This window comes from Cataglyphis hispanica, chromosome 19 (genome assembly GCF_021464435.1).
Source record: "Cataglyphis hispanica isolate Lineage 1 chromosome 19, ULB_Chis1_1.0, whole genome shotgun sequence".
NCBI classification, from domain to species: Eukaryota; Metazoa; Arthropoda; class Insecta; order Hymenoptera; family Formicidae; genus Cataglyphis; species Cataglyphis hispanica.
In genome coordinates, this window is record NC_065972.1 from 184,889 (window position 1) to 212,501 (window position 27,613).

At 33.0% G+C, this 27,613-nt stretch overlaps 3 protein-coding genes and 1 non-coding gene across 7 annotated transcripts; 1 reads left to right on the forward strand and 3 right to left on the reverse strand.

Moving 5' to 3' along the window:
- Nucleotides 1–605: 605 nt before the first annotated feature.
- LOC126856683 (solute carrier family 49 member 4 homolog) lies at nucleotides 606–5,646 on the reverse strand. The gene is made up of 10 exons (XM_050605421.1): nucleotides 5,180–5,646; nucleotides 4,850–5,110; nucleotides 4,366–4,456; nucleotides 4,188–4,300; nucleotides 3,770–3,958; nucleotides 3,325–3,454; nucleotides 2,783–2,888; nucleotides 2,182–2,551; nucleotides 1,586–1,682; nucleotides 606–777 (listed from the first exon to the last, which is right to left on the reverse strand). Exons 1-10 carry the CDS (start codon nucleotides 5,316–5,318, stop codon nucleotides 705–707), a joined length of 1,569 nt encoding a protein of 522 aa, XP_050461378.1. The 5' UTR covers nucleotides 5,319–5,646; the 3' UTR covers nucleotides 606–704.
- On the reverse strand, nucleotides 3,125–3,197 carry Trnar-ucu (transfer RNA arginine (anticodon UCU)). The gene has a single exon. It is a non-coding gene; the product is annotated as a tRNA-Arg (tRNA).
- On the forward strand, nucleotides 5,205–16,023 carry LOC126856689 (homeobox protein rough). The gene is made up of 6 exons (XM_050605429.1): nucleotides 5,205–5,287; nucleotides 5,995–6,630; nucleotides 8,074–9,242; nucleotides 9,484–9,748; nucleotides 12,557–12,791; nucleotides 14,637–16,023. Exons 3-6 carry the CDS (start codon nucleotides 9,051–9,053, stop codon nucleotides 14,869–14,871), a joined length of 927 nt encoding a protein of 308 aa, XP_050461386.1. The 5' UTR covers nucleotides 5,205–5,287; nucleotides 5,995–6,630; nucleotides 8,074–9,050; the 3' UTR covers nucleotides 14,872–16,023.
- A 359-nt stretch (nucleotides 16,024–16,382) lies between these two features.
- On the reverse strand, nucleotides 16,383–27,429 carry LOC126856686 (heterogeneous nuclear ribonucleoprotein A1, A2/B1 homolog). Of its 4 annotated transcripts, XR_007688395.1 has the most exons (8): nucleotides 27,203–27,364; nucleotides 26,345–26,556; nucleotides 25,841–26,153; nucleotides 25,288–25,543; nucleotides 24,812–25,027; nucleotides 24,012–24,180; nucleotides 21,360–21,460; nucleotides 21,263–21,299 (listed from the first exon to the last, which is right to left on the reverse strand). XR_007688395.1 is itself a non-coding variant. In XM_050605424.1 (7 exons), the coding sequence occupies exons 1-6, from the start codon at nucleotides 27,221–27,223 to the stop codon at nucleotides 24,047–24,049; spliced, it is 1,152 nt and encodes a 383-aa protein (XP_050461381.1). In that variant the 5' UTR covers nucleotides 27,224–27,364; the 3' UTR covers nucleotides 16,383–16,934; nucleotides 24,012–24,046. The 4 variants fall into 4 exon arrangements, 3 of the variants coding, with proteins under 3 accessions (XP_050461381.1, XP_050461383.1, XP_050461382.1); XM_050605424.1 differs by lacking the exons at nucleotides 21,263–21,299; nucleotides 21,360–21,460 and adding an exon at nucleotides 16,383–16,934; XM_050605426.1 differs by lacking the exon at nucleotides 21,263–21,299 and having other exon boundaries at nucleotides 21,307–21,460; nucleotides 27,203–27,429.
- Between the last annotated feature and the right edge of the window lie 184 nt (nucleotides 27,430–27,613).

Below are 27,613 nucleotides of genomic sequence, written 5' to 3' on the forward strand. Positions count from 1 at the left end.
ACGAATATATTTGACAGTTTGATTAACCAATCGGGATAAAGAAAACTTTTTTCTGATTGATCAACAAATCTCTTTAGATGGGATTTTTGTACGCATACATGAGTATGTTACCCAACATGTAATCGACATCTGCTAGCGCCTGTGTTATTGCGCAATGTTTGCAATACTGCTGGGTGCTGGGAGCAGTAGGTAAATTCTCTAACTTCGTAACGACGGTAGCGAATTTGTCCTTAGTCGTTAAAAGTTATAGAATAGATATACACTAATGTCAGACGTTTTCACGCACGCGTAGTAGTGTAAGAATCAGCTGATGCTCTCCTATTAGAATCTGTCCGTTACATTCAAAAATTTATTCATCAGGTAGTAGTAACATTTGATTGATCAATCGAGAGAAAAAAAGCAAAGATTTCTTATTTGCTCTATGGACGATTTATATTGAAATAATATATTATTTATTTAACGTACTTGTACACGCATTCATCTTCTGAAATTCTAAAATATTGCCATGCATATTTATATGAATTATTTTGTACGCGATTTCGGCGGAATAAACTTTATGTATATTTCCGCAATAAAATATAATTATTACATAGTAATTCTTATAAATTTTGCTATTGCAGTCTTGCCTGTAGCTAAATTCGATGAGATATAAAGATATCTGTGAATGTTTATTAATTATTAATCGAAAGAATGAATGGAATCTGTTAGCGTCGTATTTTCTTCCTTCGAAATCTTTTGCAATCTTTTATTTCTTTCCAAGATGCTCGAGATATCGAACTAAAAAAAGAATCGCAATAATTAATTATTAATATTTGACATATATATATATATAGGATGTTTCATTCTAACAATAACAAGAGAGAGATTGATACTTTGTTGAGAAAACAATACAGATCTTGTGAGATATAAAATTTCATATAAAAAACAAATTCTCTCTCTAATAAAACCTAATGATAGTAACATACATATGTATAAATATATATGTAAGAACTATGATTTATCATTGCAATAATATCGAGTTAATGTTGAAAGTGAAAAAAATGATTTGTTTATAGTATATATCGAAATAAATTATAGTTTTTTTACATGTAATCTCTTCTATTTAATAGAATATATTTATGATGTTGATAGTATGTCTTTTTTACACGCTTGTATATAATGACATATAAAAAACTTAATTTACTTTAATGTATATATGTACGCGAAAAAAAAAATTCTCATAAATTCTCATTTCTCACTTCTAATGTCATTATTCAATATAACTGCAATGAGGAAACAGGAGCCTTAACGCAAAAAATAAATTAAAAAATAAAAAGACAATATATACGTATGTATATTTGCATATCGTGTCAATTAAGTTAGTTTTATCGTATTCTTTTTTTTGTTCTCTTTTTGATATAAATCTAGATTAAAATATGTTCTTTATCGTAAAATTGTCTAATTGTACACTCTCTATTTTTTCTTTCTATTTTGCCTTTCTCTTAATATTTATTAATTGGCGTGCTATTTGCGTATAATACGAGTATAACAAATTAAATAACTCTGCGATCATGTAAAGGCGATACGTGATATTAAATATACTTACTTCATCTTTGTACGATTATAATCTTCCTTGACGTAAATTATGAGTATAGTTGCCATCGAGATGTTTGCAAATGTCAAATACGTCGACGAGTGTTTATCTAACAATAAGAAGTAAAGAAAGTAAAAAAAATAAATAAATTATATATTAAAGATTTTTATCTTTATTAAGGAAGCAGAAATTAAATCTTCTGAAAATAAAAATAAATATTTTAAATAATAAATAGAAATAATAAGAGTGATGTAAAAAGCAAAAAGAAAAAGAAAACTGGATATAACTTTAAGCTTGAAGAAAATTCAAAATGTAATAAAAAGAATGTGAGAAGGAAGAAGAGACAATAATATTTCTAAATTTATATAATATACTATTGCGATAATTTTCTATAACTATGCATTTTTTGTGCTTTAAAATGATACTTTTTAATTATCTACTTATGCAGTATTCAATATCTGCTTATGTAATATAAAAGCACAAGATAAAGAGTGATCGCACACATATATAATATCAAAAACGCTAGTATAGTTGTGGATATAATAAAATATAATATAATGTTTTAATTTATAGAGTGTCGAAATACGTATCGTAACCATTATTCTTACTCATCCACGGGAGGAAGTATGAGAAGTAAAAGAGTGCGCCGACGAGATTCGACAGGAAGATCATATAACCGCCGACGATGGCTTCGGAGACCGGAAACGCAATTTCGGAGGCGAGTTCAAGAAAAAGAGCGGGAGTGGACCAGCTGGCGGATATACCCAGGATTACTGCGGCGTACAGCTCACCCCTATGGAAAACTAGGATACGATCGTCCAGCAAGAGTATCCATAGAAACATTGCTGACGATATCGTCAACAATATGTGAAGAGTAATCTTTAAACGACCTTGAAATGCGTCTGCCAATCGTGATGCTATCAAGCTCAAAGTACCGCTTACGATGATGGTCCAAAAAGCTAATTTGTCCGCTTCCTCCTGAATTTTGACTTATTAAAAAAATTATCTATAACGCAATGATGAGAGACGAAAAGTCTAAAGTTTTCGACTAGACTAAATAAATTAAGTCTCTTAGAATCTTTGAATGTAAATTTTTAACAGTTTGAAAAACTTGATAATTGAAATTTTGGAAAATATAAATTGCTATTTTAAACTTTTTGAATGAAAAAAAAATGCTCAAAGTTTTTAAAATTTTTAAACTGTTTTTACTTGTGTAATGCTAGTGCCAAAGGTCATTGTCATCATTGCCAGCCAAGGTCCAGTCACACCTTGACTAAGTGCAGCAGCCAAGCAGAGACACCACATGTTCTTGTTCCTGTAAAAAAGAAACAGAAATAGGAGATTGTTGAGAGTTAAGTTTTTATAATAAATTAATTATAACTGTGCCTAATATACATATGTATTAACGAGCAAACAATAAGAAAGTTTATTTTTCGATTATTTAATCGATATTTAGTTATTTTTAGATCGGGAAGTTTAGTATACGAATCACAAAGTTCAAAAGAAAACAAGAAAAGGAATCTGAGAGAGGAAAAAAATAAAAAGGATCAACATCCCTTGTGGGGATCGAACCCACGACCTTTGGATTAGAAGTCCAACGCGCTATCCTCTGCGCCAAAGGGACTTGGTTGTCTTACATGAAATGGAAAGTGATGTAACATCACTAATTTGTCATAAAAAAAAAAGATAAATTATAATATATTTTAAGAAAATTCAATGTTTGAAATCTTGAAAAGATAATAAAAAATTACTTTAGAAGACGAAGAATTGATTCCGCAAGACCAAGACGCTCCGAAATTTCAGGAAGATCAACACATTGATAAGGTTCCCCCGGTAAGAAGCAAAGAACGCCTATCAGGATTAAGAATTGACCAACAAATTCTGAAATTATTATGCAAAACAATTAAAAAACAAAAAGTTAACAAATTATTCCAACAATTTTATTTTATTTTATTTCAAGTCTTAGCGACATGAAAACAATAAAATCTGTCGTCAAATTTTGTAGCAGACTCTGCCAGCAGAATATAAACTTATGTGTAATAACTTAATGATGCCAATTTGCCGCAATTTCTATGTTCGAATCTGCTGTCAGTATATTGCTAATACTGCTTATTGAAATATCTTATATAAACTTATTTTATATTTTATATAAACAGAAAATTATTTTGTTTATATACAGGTCTTTAAAAAACATACCGATCCTCATGAGAGACGTAATCTGTGCTCGCAATACCACGGAGTACATTTTATCAAAAGCGACAGTTCCGTTGAAATTTGTATTACTTGTCAAGGGCGTGATATTACGTGCTACTGTGTTCCCTACTACGGCCGGCCCGATTAAATAAGAAATCGCCATTCCTAATTGATTGCAGGCGGAAGATATGCCTACAATATCGATTAACTTGCTCAATTTAATGTAGTAATAGTAGCACAATTCAACAAAAAAAAATCTAAGAAAAAGAATGATTATTTCGTGGAGCTTTTTTAATTGCGGAAATGTATTCTTTATCATGGATATAAAAAATATAATTTTTGTTGAATTATGTTATATACATAATTATTTTTTAAATCATATTTTGTTTGTTGATTACATATAGATAAATTAGAGAAGTACCGGTAGCGGTGGTGCGTTTCCCAGGAGGGAACCAAACCGCGGAGACCAATGCCGTAGCAGGACCAAGGATTACTCCCGATAATCCGTTCAGGATAGCCGCAGTGTGTACCATTCTGAGTGACAAAAGTAGAATTCTCTTTAGTCCTGGTTGGCGATCAGCTACACGTAATTAACGTACATCGTGAAAACGTTCTCTCTAGAGGACACGCAACGAACAAAGGTCGCCAGGGTCGAAAGAATCGCCGCCATTCGCAAGGACATTGTCAAGCCTTCAATCAATTTTAATATTAATGGTGCGTTTTTCAAATTTATTTGTGAATTTATTTGTATTTAAAACTTACTGTGTGTATTATCTTATTTACATAATCAACAGTTGTACAATTAAATTATCTTGTAAAGAGCAAAAAAGAGATCAATAAGTCTTATAAAGTGAAGTCTAGACAAATCAAATACTTTTTTGGGAAAAACACATTTTTTTGTAAAAAAAGCTTTATTTAAAAAAAAATAACTGACTTTGTCCTTTCGCTCTTCCTTTCGTTACTATGCAATGCTAAATGTATTACTTGACGCGAAACGTATTATAATCGTCAGAATAAAGAATTAAAAAATAAATTAAATTATAATCACGATAAATATGAAGAAATCTAAAGAGACAAGATCACCTTTCTTATAGAGGAGCCAGCAACAGGGTATGCAGCAGGTCAAATAGCTGATGCATCCCCAATCGGACAGCAGGGCCACCAGGGACTCATTCCAGTTCGGGAAAGCCCGCAAGGCGAAACCCGCTATGGGGCCCCAGGTGTTCCACACGCAGCACTGCGAACACGATAGAGTACAAAATAGACCCAGGGCTACCCGACCTTTCTTCCGGGGCCCGATTCCGCGCCCCGACTCCGTCAAGGCCAAAGTCTCATTCTGGCTTCCTATACACATGTATTAAAACTCCGGTGATAATATCATCTCCAATAACAACGTACGATACGAAGACTTACGATGAGATATGTGATTTCGTCGTAGCTCCAAGCTTCCCGTGCTCCGCCCAAGTCTTCGGGGACATATCCTGCTGGATGTTTTTCTGCCGTTTCTTAAAAGCTTGCTAGGTGAGCTACGACATTGATATAACCGCGTCATGTTTACATATCATAAAGGTTATTATATTAATGTCAAAAAGAAATTGCGATTATGCCACTATATTTAAAAGACTTCTCTTATCGAATATACATATATGGTGATTCATCCACATCCATTTTTTGTCGTCGAGTTTTTTTGCGTGGCAGATATTGAAAGAATTTCAATCATCCATGTAGATTTGAAGTTTGCCTGAATTTTTAGAAATAGTGTAGTTTAGAAAATTAGTATTTTTGTATGGAATTGATATAGTAAGAAAATAATAAGAACTTGTAAGATTCGAAGAGAAATTGAATTAATATTTAAGAAAAACCTCGAAAATGTACCCTTATTAGAGGGATTGTGCTAATTAAGCAGAACATATGAACCAGTTGAAAATATCAGATCTAGAGAAATATCCTTCCAAAAAAACTCTTGCTGATAAATTAACCATATCTACATTCAAATAATTGTTTTAATAAAATAAATTCTTTTGTATACAAACAACAAATTCTTCTATACAAACAGCTATTTGAAAAAAAAAACATAAACAAAGAAATATTACATCTATAATTCTTAGAGTTACGAGATTTGACATCGATCGAGCTACTTCAAACGGTAGCTTTGCTATTTTACTGCTCCGTTTGTAAAAAAAAAAGAGAAAAAATAATGTAATGATAATAATAAATTCGTTTTCCAGAGAACGCGTCGATAAGCGGCCGCGCACCCGCAGCCTCCCCGACGCCGCTCGTCCTCGCGTATTGACCGCGGGGATAACGATAATTGTATTGTTGCGTCGCGTCGCGTCGCGTTGCGTCGTGCCCGACGACGACGACAACGGCTACGTGACGACGAGCGCGCGCAAAATCAGCGTGAGCGTAATAATCGTAAATGCCGACAATAATAGACGGCGTACAAAGGGAATTAGACACCCATATACTCGAGCGCGGGAACGGGAGCGGGAGCGGGAACGGGCACGGGCACGGGCACGGGCGCTCACGGCGACGCGCGCGCATGTGCCTCCCGCGCTCTCCCTCGACACTCTCGCCGGGTTGGCTCCTCTAATTACATCGATCCCCGCCCGTCGCCCGATTGGTCCAGCATTCAGAATCCGCCTCCACCGTGCGGATTAAATCTCACGCGAAACAATCCAGATCATCCGCCAGAGAACTGTGACGAAAGGGGCGGGAGACGGGAGGAAGAGGACATATACATGATCGAGAATGATGGGACGACTGGATGAGATCCATGATGATGCCGGATGCTGCAGACGAGGAATGTTGCTGATGAAGCTTTGAGCTGCTGTATCGTTCAACAGCAGGGCTTGCGAGAGCATGTTATTGTCACTTTTATCTTTATTTGTTATTCGATTTCATTCTAGATTTTGTTCGATGCCAATGCTCATTAATCGGACATTTTTTTAATTATAATAATAATATATAGAATGTTTGAATTTTACAGCATTTTCTGCTTTTTAACTCGGTAATAGTATATACAATGTATACATATATCTTGTGTTTTTACCACATTATACATATATAATTTTTAATAACAAATTCTTTTTCTCTCTTTGATTTTCTAATCTGAATTATATTTTTGTCAGCAAAAATATCATGAAACGTTATTATTTATTCAATTTTTTTAACATCATATAAAAGTCATTAAACTTGAAACTCTATTCTAAAGTAATTTTCATTTAAAATTAGCTGAAGAATATAATTTTGTAATCCATTTATAATTTGCTAAAATTTAGTTTGCAACAAATTCTTCTTTTTTAATCATTTATAACTCAAAAATTATTAATATCTCATATTTTCAGGGAATTGATTTTAAATTAATCAAATAATTTGCTATTAAAAAATGCGATAAAAATGAAACATTGTACATAAACATGCGTATCACAAAATTTATATTATGCAGTACGCAATTTTTATTTTTTGAAATATGCAGCTAGCAATAAGTAAAGGGAAAACAAATGCAATCAAAATTTTAATCTCTTTTTTTATGAATTTTTTTCAGGTTTCCTGCAATTTGATAATTCTAATTATTTATTTAAAAAAAACAACCAGAAATAGATTGTATATATCACACGAGAGAAGAATAATATCGTCTTCAATTAAAGATTAAAACCGAAGAAAGGGAATACCAATAAGTAACAATAATCATGACCTATCGCGGAATGCGTTGTTTCACTGCATTGAGAAAATTGAAAACAGAATGAATCCGCAAATAATCTCGCTGTTCACGCTAAACCGCGCGTGTTCACTTCTTTCATTCTTGCTCGCGAAAGAGCCCCTCTTTCATTTCTTCGCAAAGCACAATGCATGATTGGTTATCAATCGCGGTTATCGAAATAGAGTAATTTGCGAAACTCTCTCCCTCGTTGTCTTCTTTTATATTATTATTTTTTTTTTATTATTATATTGGAAATTGTGTAATATTTCTTTCTCTCTTGTTTTTTATGTATCTATATGTATAGTATTTATAAAACTTAATACGTAATTTTTATTTTATATTATACACATTATTTTATTTATTTATTCTATTTTATTATTTATTAATTTTTTATTTATTATCTATATAATTTTTATTAAAGTTGAATTATAATATTATAAAATAATAAAAAAATGGATTGTAACAAATGGTGACCTTTTTTAAGATTTTCGCGAGAGGAAAATTGATTTCAAAAATTGGTAAAAAATTCAAGGATCCATTATATACCTTCATAATCTCGTCGCAATGTCTGTAATTATATATCACAAATTTTTCGGCATTTCAGGTAAATTGAGTTCGGAAAGATCGCGAACCAGGACATCTTAAAACTAACGCTATCCGCGTGTTTATCCATCTACAAGAAGCAAAACCTTCGGATGTGCAAACGCGGCCGCACGTGCGACTTCGCACAGGGGCGGCGCAGCGCCGGATGGAAATGGAAGGGTGAACGAGGGTGGAGAGACATCTCCGTGGAAGGGAGTACCTCACGTATCCCTACCTTGTTCCTTCGCCCTAACCAAAGTACGAGGTGAGAGAATGGAGGACGGCTAGGTGATTCAGACGCGCGTGCTGTCCCGCATCAGAGACCGACGTTCTCTAGCTCGCGAATTCTGCATCCTCTATCCTGATAGTTGTCTATAGTTGTGTGATAACTTTGATTGTGTGTTGAAAAATTTGTGATCCAGTGAAGTTATTAACGGAAATCGATTAAGTGAAAAATAACATTTTAAATAGAAATAAAAGAAATAATTGATGAAATGTGTAACAATTTTGAAAAAGATGCATTACGTATGTCGATTCTCGACATTTGAAAACTGTGAAACTTTGTGGAAGTTGGGAGAGAATTCTAAAGACCTTTTTGGAATATTAGATATCTGAAAATTTTATGACTTTAATAGCATTTGCATGTAAAAAATCCTAAACTTTCTTTACTTGAAGAAACATTTAAAATTTTACAAAGATTCAAGAGATTCATTTGTTTGTTTTTTACAAATATTTTACAGGCCTTTCGAGCGATCCATCTACGGGAAAAATTTTTTCTTACAGAAACATTTTTTTTTCATCAATCTATTCGTTATTCGAAAAAAAAATATTTTCCAAAGAGAGAGTCTTTTCAGATCGTCCTTTTTATTTAGAAAAATCATTTTTGAAAATCTTCGAAAACAGTTCTTCTCACTCTCGCTTTTCGTTAGAGAAAATTTCCGACTAAAGTTTAAAGTTTTTTCGAGATCTATGGATCACTGAATTTAAAAATCGTGCCAAATGTCTGCGAAAAAAACGAGAAGACCTTCATCGCCGCGACGTTTCTTCGCGCGACTCTACGGTCATTTGGAGGCGACCAAAAAAACGGAGGATGACGAGGACGCGCGGGAAAGTTTGGACTCTTCGCCAGAAATCACGGGGGAGGCCCCTCACGTGTTGTCTGGTTCACTCGAATCGCGTAAAATATTCCATGTGAGTACGACCAGAGAAAGATCGTGTCTTGTCTCTTCTTCTTATAATTAAGATAAATATGACATTTTTTAAGAACGTTTTTTTAAGAATTCGCGAATCTCGAAAGTCTATCTAATCTTCTCGATTAATTTTTTTCGAATCATACGAAAGAGATTTTTCTTTTAAATTTGAATTAATCATAATTAATCATAATCGAAATCAATTAAATTAAATTGTTATCGAGCATTTTTTTTTTTGTCAGATGTCGCATTCCAAAGATCCCGAGAAGACATCGGACAACGCCGCGAGAAGTCAGGTGTTCGAGGAGAAAGGAGCAGAGAAGGATTCAGTGCTCGCGGGAGTGAGGCTGCCGTTTCTACACGGATTCTTCCCGAGAGTATCCGGTGGTCATCCATCCTTACACTTGACGCAAGTCGCACATCCGTCCGTGTTGCCGCCGCATCTTAACAGTCTGCCTGGCCATCATCCCGTGGCTGAACACCACTTCCAAGGATTTTCAGCGTTTCGTAAGTTCTCGTTGTTCTCTCCTGTCGCGAAATGCAAAATAAATCGCTCGTAGCGTGATATAAAAACTTACCGAAATTTACCGAATTAAATTCAATCATAAATTTTTCATATTAACATGCAGCTTAATTTAATCCATTTTAATTATATATTTATTTTGATTTAATTTTCCTTATTTTGAACAATTGATAAAGAATTAATTAATGTTATAATTGGCTCTAAAAGTTAGATGTTTCAAAATATTAAGACAATTTTGGAGTATTTAAATTTTTAGACCTATTAGCACATATAAAAATAAAATTTGTTTTTCACGATAAAATTATTTATAATCTATGATTGATTTTTTGGATGATCTAAAAGCTGGCATTGATCAAATTTATGTATTAAAATGCATTTTTTTTTTACTCAAAATCATGTATTATTATCTCCAATTTCAGCATAGAGATCTTATACTTCATACGTTACGATATTTTCGATCAAAAGACATACATTCTGTTCCACCCATCGTACGAGCTGCAACATGGAGATATGTACATGAAAACGCAAGCATCATGCATTTCCAAAGACCTAGTACTCGGACGACACGTCCCTCTCTCTCTCTCTCTGTTCCTTCCTCCTTCTCTCTCTCTCTCTCTCTCTTTCTGTAAGCTGAGGATTGGAAGGCGTCTTTGCATTCGAGTATTCGCGATTCGGTAAGCAGATTTTGCGATGTCGCATTATGCGACGTCGAGAGAACGACCATCGTCCAGAGGGAGAGGATGTAGTGATACTCTCTCTTAATATCGACAATGAACGATTTCTCAGTAACGACAATGGTACGAATCCCACGCGGAAATTGTTTCGCGAAAAATGATAGATTTTCAAGTTTAATCTTTTCACGAAATTCTTTCAAAAAGAACGACTTATCGAAGATGATTTATGACATTCTTCGAAGGCGAATGTTAAAAAAAGAAAGTTTCGAGAGAAGACATCATAAAATAGGACTCGGTCGAAAATTGTACTATTTTTAAAAATAATGATCCTAATATTCCGAAACTCTCTCGAAATATATTTTAAATATTTATTCAGTTCTCTGCATAGTAGATATTCCAAAAATATTAAAGTAATTTCAAAAGGATGCGTTTCTTGTGGAATTCTATTCAAGAAGATTTTGCGATCGAAATAAATTTATTTTCATCGTGAAAAAACTTTGGATCGTTTAAAAAACCATTGAAATATAACATAAACGAACAAAAGTTTCGAACAATTTACCGACAAAATCTCACAAGATTAGAACGAGCTCTGGAAAAAAAGCATTTCAAAATATCTATATGAATAGTTTTATAACAGATTGCCGAGATATCGCGCGGATGTCCTGCTCCGACGGGATGGCGAGAATTAGCGAATTTCACTCTTCATCTGGAAAGTTTGTCGGGAAAGCCCGCGACAGGGAAAACATTGCACGCGAGAACGAACGCGCGGTTTTATCCCGCTTCGACACCTCGTCGCGTTATTGTGACGAGATTACGGGACGCAGTTGGCCGCCCCTCAATGGGAAATACATATCGCGGTATTCCCTTCACAAATCAGCTCTTCCTCCTCCTCCTCTTCTTCTTCCTCGGCGGTCCTTAAGCCTCTCGAGAGCCACCGCCGATTCGAGTCGCCGGAAAATATTGTGCACGCCGGGTGTTCGTGAGCTTCGCCTCGCAAATTGTATCGCGCCGCAATCCGCATACATACTTGCGTATCCTGATTTTGATCTTCGTGATCTCACAATTTGTCCCAAAGAATAGGAATATTCGAGGGGAAAGAGATATAAATTTATATACGATTATATATCGGCAACTTTTCTTTCATTTCTTTTCAAATTTCACTTTTTCGATGTAAGAATTATTCTTCTAATTATGTTTCAATTATTTATCACTTTTTCCTCTATATACAGAGATTATACTAACGAAAAGATTACTTAAGATTATAGATTTTTTTTTCCGAAACCTTGTTGGAGAATCTTTTATTTTACATATTTCGTCCAATTATAATGTTCTCTTTCTCACGCATTTATTTCTTCTTTGAAATCTATCGCACTGCTGTAAAGGATTATAAAATTGAAGATGCAATCAGGATCCCGTATATACTTCGGGCTAGATTGAGCGAAGCCTCGGGAAGCCACGATTTCCGGTGTCGCTTACCGGCACGTCCTAATTATTCTGTCACGTGACGAAGATGGAATTACAACGCGTCTAGATTTACCTCACCTGGAAGTGAGGTATACCTTGTATCGAATATGCACAAAAAAAAAAGATAAAAATCTAATTGAAGCAAATCATGACACACGTGTACATCTCCCAACCATAATTTGAAGTGTCAATTATTGAAAGGTCTACGGAGTCTGTACATTTCGAGGCTGATTTCACGATCATTTGTTACTCGTACAAGCATCCAGATGTTGGGGGGAACCCAGGAAACGAGATTGGCTTCGTCGCGTGATCGTCGTTGTGTTGTTTCACACTGATCACGAAATCATTAATATCATTTCGTTTAAATGGACGAATTATAGCCTCTTTTTATTTCTCTCTCTCTCTCTCTCTTTCTCTGTCTTTGTTTCTTCTCGCCTAATACTTGATATAAAAATACGTTTCTTACATTCCCAGAATTCTCAGAAATTTAAATACATACATTCTCAGAAAGTAGACCAACAAAAATTGCCCTTTATTATTAACCAATATCCTTTAAATGTACTTCGATTTTTATAATAAATCGTAAAGAATATATATATGATAAAATTATGACAGAAAATTTGAGATTTTCTTTTTCTTCTTTTTTTCTTCTAGTGGCACGTAGAAGGAGAAAAGAGGGCCGTCCGCGAAGACAGAGAACGACATTCAGTGGCGAACAGACCTTGAGATTGGAAGTCGAATACCGACGAGGGGAATATATCTCGAGGGGACGTAGGTTCGAGCTCGCGGCCTCCCTTAGACTCACCGAGACGCAAATCAAGATCTGGTTCCAAAATAGGCGCGCCAAAGACAAGAGGATCGAGAAAGCGCAATTGGATCAGCAGTATCGGTAAAGGTTTTTGTTCTTTCTCGATAAAGTTTTCACACATCTTTTCTTTGGCATTGGAATATTATATTTGACACCTTTGAATATAATTCAGAGATATTAATAATTCGTTTAGTTAGGGTAGGTAAGTTGGTTATTTGCCAATGTTATTTCTCAAAGCTATTTAAACGTACAATCTCAATTCCCTGCCTTATTGAAGCTGACATGGGAAAAATAAATGGCCACACATAAGAAAGCATATGACGGTTCTCACGTACATCCCACACGCCTTAGGCATCCCACGTGCTGTGCATCCAGCTGAATCGTTATCTAGTCGATGTGATGTATTGTATTGCGTTCTCTAATGCGGTTATTAGAGTGCGCGTCTATTAGTTTCATCAATACGTCTGTCGTTCCATGCTAAAATGATTCTATAATTTTCCAAATTAAGAAGAGAAAGAGAGAGAAAGGATGAAATGCAAAAAATTTTATTCTTCAATCACTTATAAGCGGATTTTATTCTAACAGAAATTGAATTAAAGGCTTAATTATTTGTTACGAAAAAAACAATTCGATATTAAGCTTTTTTTTCATACTATCCTGGAGTGTCTCCATGTTTTTAGCGCCCTTTCTTTGCGTTACTGATTCGAAAAACTCACAAAGACGAAATTTTACAGCCCCCTCTTTTGAATATCCTAAATCGTGCAAGAATCGTCAAGCGCTTTTCACCGGAAATCAGATTCCGATCCCATTGCGAACAATTACTTCGGTACGATTTGCAGAGAGTTTGCTCGACGAAAATTCAAATATCCTTCGTAGGGATGCGACGCGAAGTATCGGGACGTCCCGGTCGGGCTCCCGCATAAAGAGAAATTTGTACGAGCCACTCCTTCCCCTCGTCCTCTAACTTCCTCGTCTCGCCTCGCCTGTTCGTCACAATAGCACGAGATATAATCCTACTTAAGGCTATTTAGCGGCATATCGCAATCGGGAATCACCCTAGCTCGAGTCGTTCTCGAGGTCCACCGAATCCCGCCCTTCTCCTCTAGCCCCCTTCTCTTATTTGTCACCACCCTTGCCTTGTGCCCCCGGGCGTTATTCAGTCGATATTCACCTGACGCTCGATAAACTCACGGATAAATGCACTCGGTGTACTAACCGCAGATTTTCTCATTCACTTGTCGCAACCCCCCCCCTTTCTCCATCCCTCACATCTTTTGCGATCTCAATTTATCCTGAACTTTAAAAGATATCTTATTATGATCGCAATGAAATAACGAAATATAACTTTTTTGATCGTTTTTACATAAAATTAATTTTGATAAACTTTCAATTGTAAACTTATCAACGAGATGTGTGTTTGATGTTTGACTGCGTAAAATTATTCTACGATGTTATATTATTGTATAATTATATCTTTTGTCTCTTGTGACTAAACATTGTTATTGATATAAAATATTACGCGTTGATAAAAAATGGAGAGAGTGTCATGGGAATTTTTATTACGAATCCTAATGGACGGAAGGGAGGGGGAATGATCTCACAATAAGTCTTCATTAAACTCAGGCACAGTATTAAGGAACGTAAACGAGCAGAGGGTCGCCGACACGCGAACTGTAGTTTATCCTCCCCTAATGTTTCACCGAATAAAAGCTCTTTCGGAGCGAATACTCTTTCGGAGAGATACACAAATTGATCACGCGCTCTCTTACAGTTTTCCCGGGACCATTTTTCATAGACGGAAAAAAAAATCATAGACCTCGCGAGATTAGAAAATGTATCGAGTGTCCGAAAATGCGCGTCGATTAATCGTTGGGTAATTAAGAGTTTGCGGAAAAATTTTCTCTATAATCGAATCTCGTGTTTCAGAAACTTCGCCGTGTCGAACGGCTTGATGAATCTGCCGCTCTACAATGCGACGGGATTCTGCGGCGTCTGCTTATACAAGGACACCTACGGATCGATAATCACCAATCGAGATCACTCCTGCGTTCCTGGCAATTCTGTCATCGTCGCCGATGAATCTCTGAAGGATCAACCGCGTTACAGCAGCAGCGGAAGCGAAACGTCCGATAATCCACCGAATCATGTGTCCATGACTTAATTGAATCCAACGCGCTTCGTTTAGAAATACGTCTGACAATAAGTTTTAAATTCCTCTTTTTTTTATTACTCGACATAAAAGCGTGACTCCAATGATCAGCTTTCTGTTCCTGCCATATGAGAAAAAAATAGTAACTGCGAAAAACAGCTTTGACATCCATCGATGAAAAGATTTTCATCGTTTCACCATCTTTCTCTAGAAAAGAAAAATTGATTCTTTATAAACAAACTTTTCAGTTTTTTAAGAAAATACCTACTTTCAGAGCGATAAAAATAAAAATGCCTTTCTAAATTTTTTAATGGAAGTACATTTTTTATTTTTAACTACAAATATTTATTTGATTAAAATTTCCAGAGTATTCTCGAAATATTAAAAATTAAAGATATAAAAATTGAAAAAATGTTTTTTGTCCTCCTGGGTGTATGTACCTCCTTGAACAAAATATATATATTTATAATGATCAATTTAATTTCTAGATAGATTATTAAAAAACAAGAATCTAAAATTTGAAATATCTGTGTTATTTAAAGATATTGCAGTATTGAGAATTAGCATCATAATATCATAAAGCATGCAATACTTTATATAAATTTTTCCAATAGTTGTTTTATATACAAAATTCAATTAGATGTTTCGCGGATATTGCTCGATAACTGAATATTTAATATAAAGAAAGACAGATGTACATTGGATCTGCTACGAATAAATCTAAGCATATTTTAAAGTGCTAATAAATATGTAGATTTTTGAAAAATTATCTGATAAAACTTCTTTACCAAAATTCTTTTTTTTTTGTAGACGCTCAATTTTATAAAAGATTATATAGAATCACTTGGATAAGAATTTCAATCAAGAATTGTTTGGATGGACAAAACTACGCTTTTCAAACATACAATCATCAATTGACAAAGTAAAATTATGGAATCGACTTACCTTCAGAAGCTTTGTCTTTGCTTCTTATTGTTCAACGCACTGAATGTACATGTAAAATTAATTTGGTGAATATTTATATAAAATATTAAAATAATAAGTATCGTTGCATGTGAAGAAATTGACTCGGTTACAATTGGTAGTAGTAACATGTAATTATATAGTATGATAGTTGCTATTATTATTTATATAGTAATTATAATAAAAGATAACATTTAATTATGCGCATATTTTATTCATAATAGATGCTTAATAACAAGGAGAAAAATACACGAAACTGCAAAACATTACATATAATTTTTCTAATTATAAATTTTTCACTTGTTTATATATCCAATTATATAATTAAAAAAGAAATAACTTAAAAAAAAAAAATTAAAAAAAATAAAAAATTACGTAAAATGATTATTCTTTTTGGTATTTTTTTTGTTTCACTATTATTTAATTATATATTTAATTAGATTTCATTCTGTCGCAGACAAAGTAATATATTATAATTGGTTTAAATAATTTATTAGAATAATACATAAGTACAATATGCAGTCGCGTGTATTTTAAGAGGAAAATGAAATGCAACTCTGTAGACTAAAAAAAATTTTATTAAATATATGAAAATATAATTAATCCTAAATACATCGTACAATAGATCCTAAAAAATTTCTAATATCGAAGATCTTTGCTTTATCAAAAACTTTTTAAATACTTAATATTTTATAGATGTGAATGTAAAAATATTTAGACCTTAACAAAACCAGATTTCAAAATTCCGTATCCGATCCCTAAATCATTCAAGTTTAAAAAGCTCCAAAAGTATGAAAAAAAAAATGTGTTCTATAATATTTACAAAATTTTAAGATTTTTTCCACAAGTAAAAGCTTTTAAGATTAATATTTCTAAAATTTCAATTTTTTGAAAATGCAGATTCTATTTTAAAATATTTGTTGTTTTGATTATTATACTCGGATTTTTGGAAGTTTGAATTCTCAAGACTTTCTAAAATAATACCTAATCTCAAATAATAATCGAAGCGACTGGAAAAGATCTTTTTAATCATTAGACACGAGGACGAATTGTAACTTGAACTTACCTCAATTGACGACTTCGGAAGGACGGCGGCGGAGATACGTCGCTCTCTTCGAGTACCAGCCCGAATGGTAAACCAGAAATTAATGAAAACGAAAGACAACAATTAATATACAGTGAAAAGTAAAAGAAAATCTCGCGATAACAAACACGCCCTGCCTGTCTCCGAGAACTCAAACGAACCAAATTGGCAATACTTTATCGTCCTTTATCATTGTCTCTTTCGCATTTTATTGTTAGCTCTCGCTAATTCGTAAATTCGATTAAGTCGTTCTCTTCTAAATTGACGTTTAAAATCTCGATCGAGAATGTTGATATTTTTTAAATAAATTTTTTTCTTGTTATATTCTCAAATTCTTAGGTAGTTTCGAATTTTTCAGAAGGACCTCGGGCATGAAGGAATCAGTAGCTAGATACATCTGATCAATTATCTTTTTAAGAATTTTAAGTGGCAAAATTGGAATATCGACACTCTGTACCTGAAACATCTTGGATATCGGATACAAATGGTACCAAGAGTTTTAGAAAAAGGGATGCACAATTTAAAAAAAATTTTTTTTTAATCTGATGCAAAAATCTAATCTGAACGTCAAGTCAGAAAAAGGGGTTTTTTAGATCCAAATTATAAATATCTGAGAAATTATTTTACTCTTTCTCTGCCTGTTTGAAAATTCATTCTTTTCATAAATGCGTTTTTTTTAAATATAAAATTTATATGTATTATAAATATATATGTATATTTTATGCTATACAAAAAATATAAATATGTATTCTTAAATATATATACTTAATAATATATAAGATATAAATATATACATATAAAAATTAAATCACTTTTAAATATTTTCAACTCCGTTTTCCAAAATGTGATCGCTTTGAAAATACTGTTCTTCCTATGCCGCGACAGCCTTGATAATATCTATCGTATCAATTATTCTTGTGCTGTGAGAGTAGCTAGCGTAATTGAAGTTTAATATGCTCGGTGTGCCTAAGATCCTTCAAAAACTATAATGTATATTTAATTGCGGAATCCTAATTCTTTTCGGACGCGACACATAAAAAGAGAAAAGCATATTGTGCCTTTCGAAAAGCCCTGTTTCTATATGCAATATTTTTTATGACAAAACTTCTTTTGTGCGTACGTGAACATTGGCATGAAAAAGAAATGAAATAAAGAAGAAAAAATATATAATAAAACGAATAGCAACGATGCAACAGCGGTACAAAACGTAAATGTGCTTCCTGCAAATCTAAGCCCTTTTTCTTTTTCTCTGCGATAGAAAGATGAATCAAACATGGAATCGGTAGAATCAACAGAGCGTTTCACGTGTTGTACCAAATTATATAATCGAATCATATAATATCTATGTAATTTTGAATAAACCACAAGATATATATCTTAGATAGCATTCTTTCTTTTTTAAATTATATTACGAACTTTATGGAAGTATTTAGCGAAATGCTCTGTATAATTTTTAGTATTAACTACATTTAAATGAAAGAATATAGGTCATTATTCAAAATAGATGACAATAAAAAATCTAATATGTTACTAAAATTAATTACACGCAAATAGACAATACGTTAAAACGCAACAATTTTTTTATATATAACTATATATTTTTATATTATTAAAGCGTTCTTCTCTATTCTATATTAAATATTTAATTATACAGCGCTTTATAATTTATATAATCCTTCTTAAGAGAGGAATACTGAAACACAAAAGAAGAAATATAAAATCTTAGAGAAAACATATCTAACTTAGAATACATTGAAAGTCAATTTATTCAGAAGTTAATCTATTTAAAAAAACAGAAAATTTCTACCAATTCTTTTCAATTCATTAAACTTTCGCGAGTTCTCTATAAACAATAACTCTGGTATACATCATACCAGATGCAATGTAAAGTCGCCTGAAGGACACTGTAAAACAACACTGTAATATATCATGCACACAGTTTTTACCATTTAGCACCCTATATATACATATACACATATATATATGTATATACTATATATAATGTCTCGAAATTCGAGAATAATAAAATTGTAGCACAAAGAAAAACTAAATAATAAAAGTACATACCAATTTTTTACTAGTTTTTTTTAAGTTTAAAATTTGATTGAGCATTGGTCAAAATTATATCTCTGTAAGTCGCGTAAATGGTATTAATTGCCGAACACTGAAGATCATTAACATAAAAAGATTGTGCCGCATATTATTGAACAAATGACCTTTTAAATCAATAATGTGTGGGAAGTTAAATTAAAAACTTCTATATTTAAAAAGACTATTTTTTGGATTAAAAAATGGTATGCATTTTCATCATTTCATTTTCCATGAATTTTCGTGCTACAATCTTATTACCTTCAAATTTCAAGAAGCACCTTATACATATATATACATATACATATATATATATATATATATATATATACATACATACATACATATATATATTTATACATATTATATGTATATCTAAGCAAATGAGATCTTAACATTCCTACCTGTGATTTGTATAATAGAGGCTAGAGCGAGAAGCTTAGCGCGCGAACACTAGTCCTGTGTCAGCCTGAGAATCCTTTCTCTCTTTTACTTTTTCTCTCTGCTACCTGCCTGCTTTCTAGCATCTTCCTGGCATTTAAGCTGCTAATCTTCATTACTAAAATTTGGATCCAAACTGCACTAGGCTAACAACTCTAGCATTTTTGATATCGCTCTAGGTCTAAGGGCGGAAGATTAATTGGAGGATGAGAAGATCGGGTCAGTAAATCTTTATATCAAAAATAAAGATTTTTCGATATTTCACGAGTTTTTCTATCTAATATTCTAAATGATGACAATATTCAATTTTCTCTCTTTTTTACATTATTTTCCAAGCTACAAATATTTAAATTATTAAATTATATTATTATTATTAAATCAAGAAATTTTTTAAAAATTTAATAATTTCTAAAAAAAAAAAAAGGCCAAGAACAAAGAAGTCAAAATATGACTTCACTTTCAAAAATTTTGATATTTAAAATTTTAATATTTGTAGGACCTTCAAGTTTTTTGCTGCTAATAATTATTAATTATTAATACTTTTTTTAAACAATATACATAAGTTTTTTCAACTATAAATTTTTCCAAGATTTTTAATTTTAAACAATATTTGAGATCTTTGATATGAAATTTTTATGTTTTCACTTTCAATGACTCGAGACACTTGCCGCCCATCACTGTCTGCGGGATAAATATCTACGATCATGATAAGGAAATAATGCAACAGGTTCGAAAAAAAGCTCGCGAATCGAATCGTGAAATTCCACGCAAAACGAAAAGAACTATAGAAAACTGGCATTGATTTTTCATTCTATACACACAAACAATTTAATACTGCGGATATACATTTAAACATCGACACGCTCCGAGAAATCGGTGACACTTTTTTCTTTCACTGACTACAGAGTCGACAATACAGCTATTTGTGTCTTCTTCCTTTTTTTATGTGTGTATCTAACATACATCTACAAGTTCTCTTTCTGTTTTTTCAAAGTGTACAAGATATAAATGTTGCCTATGATAATCCTCATCTATCATTATCACCTTGAATATTTTCATTATGCAACTTAGAAGAAAAAGTTTTGACCGCGCAAGAAATTTCAATATATAATGCGATAATAAATATATAACTATATCCTCTACATAATCTACAGCCTTTACATAAAGTTAAATGACGAAACTTCGAAGTTGCACGAGAAAGATATTCCGGATGGCAAATGCCAGTCTATTCTAGACCTCGAAGTGTGTGTATATATATGTATGTCCCTTTTCAATGTTTCAATCTGAGCTTATAACCTATTGACCTTGCATCACAAAATTAAAACATGGTAAAGAAAAGGTTTCTTCATTTTTATTTCGCCGATTTTAAGCGCTTAAATAATTATACAGTTCCATAAAATAATTAAGTTTAATTATATTTCCTATTATATAGTCCTAGTTCCTACACAAACAAACGCTGAGGTATACACTGTCTTCTGTTGCCATTTCTGTCGCTACGCATATATGTGCGCTCTTTCTCCCTCGTTCTCTTTCTTTTTCTCTCTCTTTCTTTCTCCTAGTGTAAATTATCTTCCTGTATATAAACACGAGTTTTTTCTATTCGATCAATCTTTACGATCTTCGTAAAGGATGCGCATGTATATTTGAAAAGGAAGGATAGTACGAGAATGTTTACAATGAGTGGAGAAGAGAGGAAAAATAGGACGCAAAATTAGAAAAGGATAGGCATGTAAGCCTCTCTCACTGCAAGCTAATTGATGATTTTCTTTTTCTCTGTCTGTTTATTTTTGTCCTGATTGTCTTGCCTGCCTGACAGTTTCTGAGTTTCTGCCTGTTCGATGTCTTGTCTCTCTAGCCTGATAGCCTGCCTGCCTGCCTGCCTGCCTGCCTGCCTGCCTGCCTGCCTGCCTGCCTGCCTGCCTGCCTGCCTGCCTGCCTGCCTGCCTGCCTGCCTGCTTCCGATACTAAACAGTACAGAAGTACTGGCGACTAGAAGACAAGTAGTAGTAGGAGTAGTAGCTTCACCTGAGGTTTAAAAGTCAAGAAATCCGTTAGTCAAGCTCTCTTGTTTGTGCAAAGGACCGCGGTCGGGTCACGAGCAAGAATTTATCGAATCTTTGGATCATTTTTATAAGATATTCGCGGATTTGTAAAAATCTATCTTGGATTTCAGGAATCTTACGAGATCTGTAGACTCTTGTATCCTCTCCCTCTTCGTTTAATAAAATTATTCAAACCCCTATTAAAAATTCTAAACTTTACTTTTTCGAATCCTCTATTTCAAAAATTCTTCTGATTTTTCTATAACTTTAAAATTTGAAAATTTCCACACATTTTTAGATTCCTATGTAGATAATTTATAAATCTTTTCTATATTTTTCTATAGAATTTTTCTATATTTTTTTCATTTCTATTTCAGACATTCAAATTTATAGAATCTTTAAGTTTTAAATTATATATATATATATATATATATATATATATATATATATATATATATATATATATAAACTCTGTGAATTTTAAGAGAATTATTCTAGAATTCTAGGAGTCTAAATTTTGTGAAATTTAAAATGTACGAATATTCAAACAATACTCTGGAGTTTCGTCACTTGGGAAAAGATAATGATAGTTTTCCAGCAACACACACACACACACATCACGCTACATTATATTTTCTTACACTATGTAAGATACTTGGAACAGTTGAATTAATTTCTGAAAGTATTGGAATGCAGAATGCATTATACATAGAGAGTGTTCTCTATGTTTATTGCTTATACAATCAGTATTACAGCTGTTAGTATTACATCCTATATCGAATATTTAAATACTATATTTTTTTCAAATAAAGAAAATAGACATTTCTAAGAAAATGGAATAGATCATTATTGTAATAATCAAAACATTTTAGAAAAATTGTAACTTTTAATAATCTTTAATAAACTTGTGAAATTAAGATATATATATATATATATATATATATATATATATATATATATATATATATATCAAATATGTGTTTATAATAAGTATTATTGTATGTAATATTTCTTTAATAATAACTAAAAGACTAACTCTGCTAAAATAAAAAAGCAAATAAACATAGTTATCATATGTTAAATTTTTGTTAAAAATTTTTATCATATGTTAATTTATAAAAAAGTTGAAAAATACTAAGAGATTTTATAGTTTGTACATAATTTTTTATCGTCAAACAGTATAACATTGTAACATTTATGTGAGTTGCTGGAGAACACCCATTTATTCGAACTACAAAAGATATTTAATTGAAACTAATCAATGTTTAATCTCTAAGAATTTTAAATCAAATGTTTCATTAATTCAAATCTTAAGATTTGAGAAAATGTTCTGATTTTTATAATTTTTCCTTTTTATCAGACTATTGAATTAAATAATTTCTAATCTAATTATTCTCGATTTTAAGGTTTAAATTTGTTTGGCTCATTGCAGAATATTAAATTCCAAGATATAAATTATGCAATGCTCGACATCTCGAAAGTATCCTGTTGAAATTTAAAATATTGCCGTTAATCCAGTCTATAATGAATCTAGAATGAGAGAATATAATTCATTTCTTAAGATTTTCGAGCGCTCAAAGCCCATATTCCGAGATTCTTAAATCCTTGACCCTATAGACCCTCAGAGGTCCTAGTACACAAGTTTGATAATTGCGAACACTAAGTAAATTCCTCGAGAAAAACTCTCATTTTTTATCTCGCGCGTTTTGAATGAAAAATAGTTTGTCATTATCCTACTTATTTCATGTATTACATATATATGCGCACAAATATGTAAAATAAAATAAACACTATTCTTTAACATCAGATAAAATATTATAAGATATCGTGAGAAGTAGAAATAGACAACAAATTTGCTATCTCCATCTAATAATAATCCATAAACTTTTCGTCTATTCTATGCTTCTAAACTTTGCTCAGAAATGTGTCGATTGTAAAAAGAAAGAAGGAAAAAAAAAGAACGCTATCGAATTGTTTCGCTGCTAAATAGTCAAATTAATTCTAGCGCTACGTCAGATAAAATAATGCGATAAACATGGGGATGCAACAATTTTTAGACATAACTCTGCACTCTAATTGCATCTTTTGCACACAAGCCATAAAATATAACACGACAATGATAATCATTCTTCGAAGAAATGTCTCTCACTAGAAATTGTCATTATATTTATATATATATATTATATAAAAAGAGAAAGGAAGTATCTTTTAATTATATCCTAAATAATGTAAAAATGCGCGAAAAATTGAATGTGCGATTAATAAAATGATTGGCATCAATATACAAATGTCTAAAAAAATTAAAAATTAATTCACAAAGTTAATAATTAATTGTGTGAATCATAATTGTTATTTTTTAATTTATAAATTAAGAAAATATTTCTCTGTACTATTTAAAATCAGATAAATTGAAGATAAATTATTCAATACGTCGTGAAAAATTATTTGAAAATTTCGGAATCTTGCGATAAAAGTAAGCAGCCTAGAAATGGCGAATTGATAATATTATGCTAGAATTATATAAATTTGCTTACCAGCGAGAGAGGTTGTTAGACGGTCTCTTTGTTTTCTAATACCTCCTTCCGCTGCCTCCTCCTCCGCCGCCACCGCCCATGTTTCCACCGCCGAGGGAATTACCGCCGTAACCACCTTGATTTCCGTACCCACCTCCGCCGCCACCGGAATTTCCGCCACCCATGGGTCCTGCAATATTATAAAATATAAATGGGTAGGCTACAATTAGTCAATGATATAAAAGATTGACAGAGTCACACAAAATAATGATCTATTCCGTTTGAAAATTATACAATAGAACCTAATATAGAACAATATAAAAAATATGATCTTTCCTGATAATTAAAATTTGAACAATTAATGATTGGATAAGATGATTACAAAAGAATGTATTAATTGATGATTACAAAAGAATGTATTAATTGAAAATTAATTTATTCTTTATGTAAATTTTCTGTTAATCAATAGATATTAGAAACAACGAGAAAAATGGAGAAAGATGTATGTGTTATTACATGGAATGTTTTTACATTCTTGATGATCAATGATTAATTGAGATTGAGTTAATGCCAATGAAATATTGTGAAATAATTACAAATTAATCGATAAATTGCGGTAAGTTTTGGGAGATGTCAAAAGCAATCAATGTTAGATGCAATTCGTCATTCATATTTCTCAATAAAATTTTTGTCACAGGAAAAAAGACAAAGAAAGAAAGGAAAAAAAAGGGAAAAAAAAGAATACACAACAGCAGGAGTAAAAATTAGAAAAAGCAAGCAAAGTACACTACTCTTGTCAACTTTCGAAGATGAAAAGTAACCTTGTCCGCCGAAGGGTGGTAACCATCTCGAATCGCCGGATTGTCGGCCGCTAGGACCTGAATTGGCACCGTAGGGTGCCGATCTACCTCCCGAGTTGAAGTTGTTGCGCACTGGGCCACCGCCGTATCCCTGTTGATAGCCACCGCCGAAGTTATCGTTACTCCAGTTGCCACCGCTGTTATAACCACCCTGTCCACTCTGGTTCCAGCCTCCACCTTTAAAATATCACGATCGATATTTATATATATATATATATATATATATATATATATATAGTATGTATGTGTGTGTGTGTGTGTGTGTGTGTGTGTGTATATATATGTATTTTTTTTCCCCAACATTCACACCGTCTGGGATAATAAAAATGATTTAATGCTATCTGCATCAAAAGCATTGTATTGTTTTAACGTTTTAATTTGAAATTTAATTGTTTTTCACGAATCGGATATTACAACGAAGAAAAAAGTTTGCGAACCTTTACCTTGATTTTGATTCTCCCATGGTCCATTACCTCCCCAACCTTGATTACCTCCACCACCGTATCCGCCCTGATTACCCCCGTTGTTCCAATCGCCACCGCCTCCGCCACCGCCGCTACCGCGTCCTCCCCAGCTTCCGCCGCCTTGGTTTCCGCCGCGCGGTCCTCTGCCTACCCCCTGGCCGCCGCGGCTACCGCCACCGCCTCCAGCACCACCTCCGGACGCAGACGCCATTTCAGCTCTGCTTAAAGCCTGCAACAAGAGTGATCGCATTACTAAAGATATAAGATGTGTTCAATGTAGTAATCTAATTTACAAAAAAAATTTTCTTGTTAAAAAATTTTTTTTGGAAACAAAAATTTAATATAAATTTATAAAAAAATATTAGTGTGTGTATATATACACACAAAAATAGTATATAATTAGAAGTCGTAAAAACATAAAAAATATTTTTAAAAATCAGAAAAAATTATGATGCAATTTTTCTTGTATCATATATATCTTATATTATTTTTAACTTAAAATAATCTCTCTTGAAAACTATCTCACTTTTTTAACGTCGACGTGCTTGCCGCGAATCTGGTGATTACGTTGTAGACAAATCTTGTCGACGGGATCGTAGTCGTCGAATTCGACGAAACCGAAACCGCGCTTCTTACCGGTCTCCTTGTCGGTCACTATACTAATTGAGTTTATGCTACCGTAACTCTGAAAATATTGCCTAAGATCCTCTTCCTCATGGTCGTCCTTCAAGCCGCCTACAAAGAGTTTCTTTACGGTAGCTCCAGCTTCTGGTCGGCCAATCTCTTGTCTGGGTACTGCTCTCTTGGGCTCCACCACTCTGCCATCTACCCTGTGGGGCCTATAAAAAAGATATTCCCACATGTAAGAATTTAAAATAAATTTAAAACTCTTTTGCCAAATATAGATAAGTTTTTTTTATTGTTAATGATATCATATGTTACACTGCATAAATATTTCTCTTTCAGAGATAAATCAAGAATTCCTTCAGATGCAAAGATTAATAAAGTGTAACAAGTAAATCTTTTTTACCTGGCATTCTGAGCATCATCTACCATATGAGCACGAGAATAAGTGATAAAACCAAAGCCTCTGGATCGCTTTGTCTTAGGATCCTTCATAACGACAACATCGACGATTTCTCCCCATTGTTCAAAATGTTTTTTAAGCGAGTCATCTGTCGTTCTATAATCCAAGCCGCCGATGAACAACTTTCTCACGTGTTCCGGCTCATTTTTACCATCCTGAAATATTCAATAATAGAATTAAAGTCTACGCTAAATATCTTTCTCGATCATATATAGGAAATAATGTTGCTCTGAATATTATCTTGTTTGATTACACAATTCACATATTTATTTTTCTTTCTACCATCTCTAATATATAAAATACAATAAATATTCTAAATATTGTGAAAACGAGCTTTTGAGAGCTTCACAGAGAAATGGATTTTCAATATGGCGGTCGCTTCGTTATATCTAAATAATAATTTTTCAATCAACTAATGATTCGGATCAAGAGAAGATCAAAGTAAATTATTAATTTTGATCAATTTATCTTATTATCGTATAATCTTTTTTAGCATTTGCCTCCCGCCATCATTGCATAAACTATGTATCGATGGCGGTACTCGACGCCGGTCATCGAAAATACATGCATGCTCGCCTATTGTATCGGAAATCAAATTTTCCGTAATAATATTGATAATAACACGAATCTCTTTCGAATTCGCATGAGATAGACGCGCAGTTTCGCGACTTAAAAATATTCTGCTCTTACAGTATCGCGCGTAAATTCGTACGTTAAAGATTATAAGCATAACAAACGTCGAAGCAATTTTTAGACGTCGTCGCGCGACTCGCGATTTTCGATGTGATAAAGAATACTCACATCATGCTCCATCTTCACCATCTTGAGGGATCTGGACAGGATTGCGGGCCTCCTGATGCGAGAAGAAAGACGAGAAGAACCGAGGCGCGGAAACGTCGTTATTATTGCGACGACACGCCAACGATCGATCACAATTCCCTGCGCACACTCACGTGAACCCCGAACTCTTAGCCGAGCAATGAATCGTGAAGACTGAAGAGTGTTGGGGAAGTAGAGCAATGCAGAAGAGAGATTGGGGGATGGAGACTACTTGAGTCACCACTAACCATGAATCGAACTGCGCTAATCAATGCCGAGTTTTTCGCGCATGCGTTGCTCGTCCGTAAACAATTACATAATTCTGTACACAATTTTCTATACAAATATTTTTGTAATAATTTTGTTCTTTAATTTTCGAATTCTATATATATG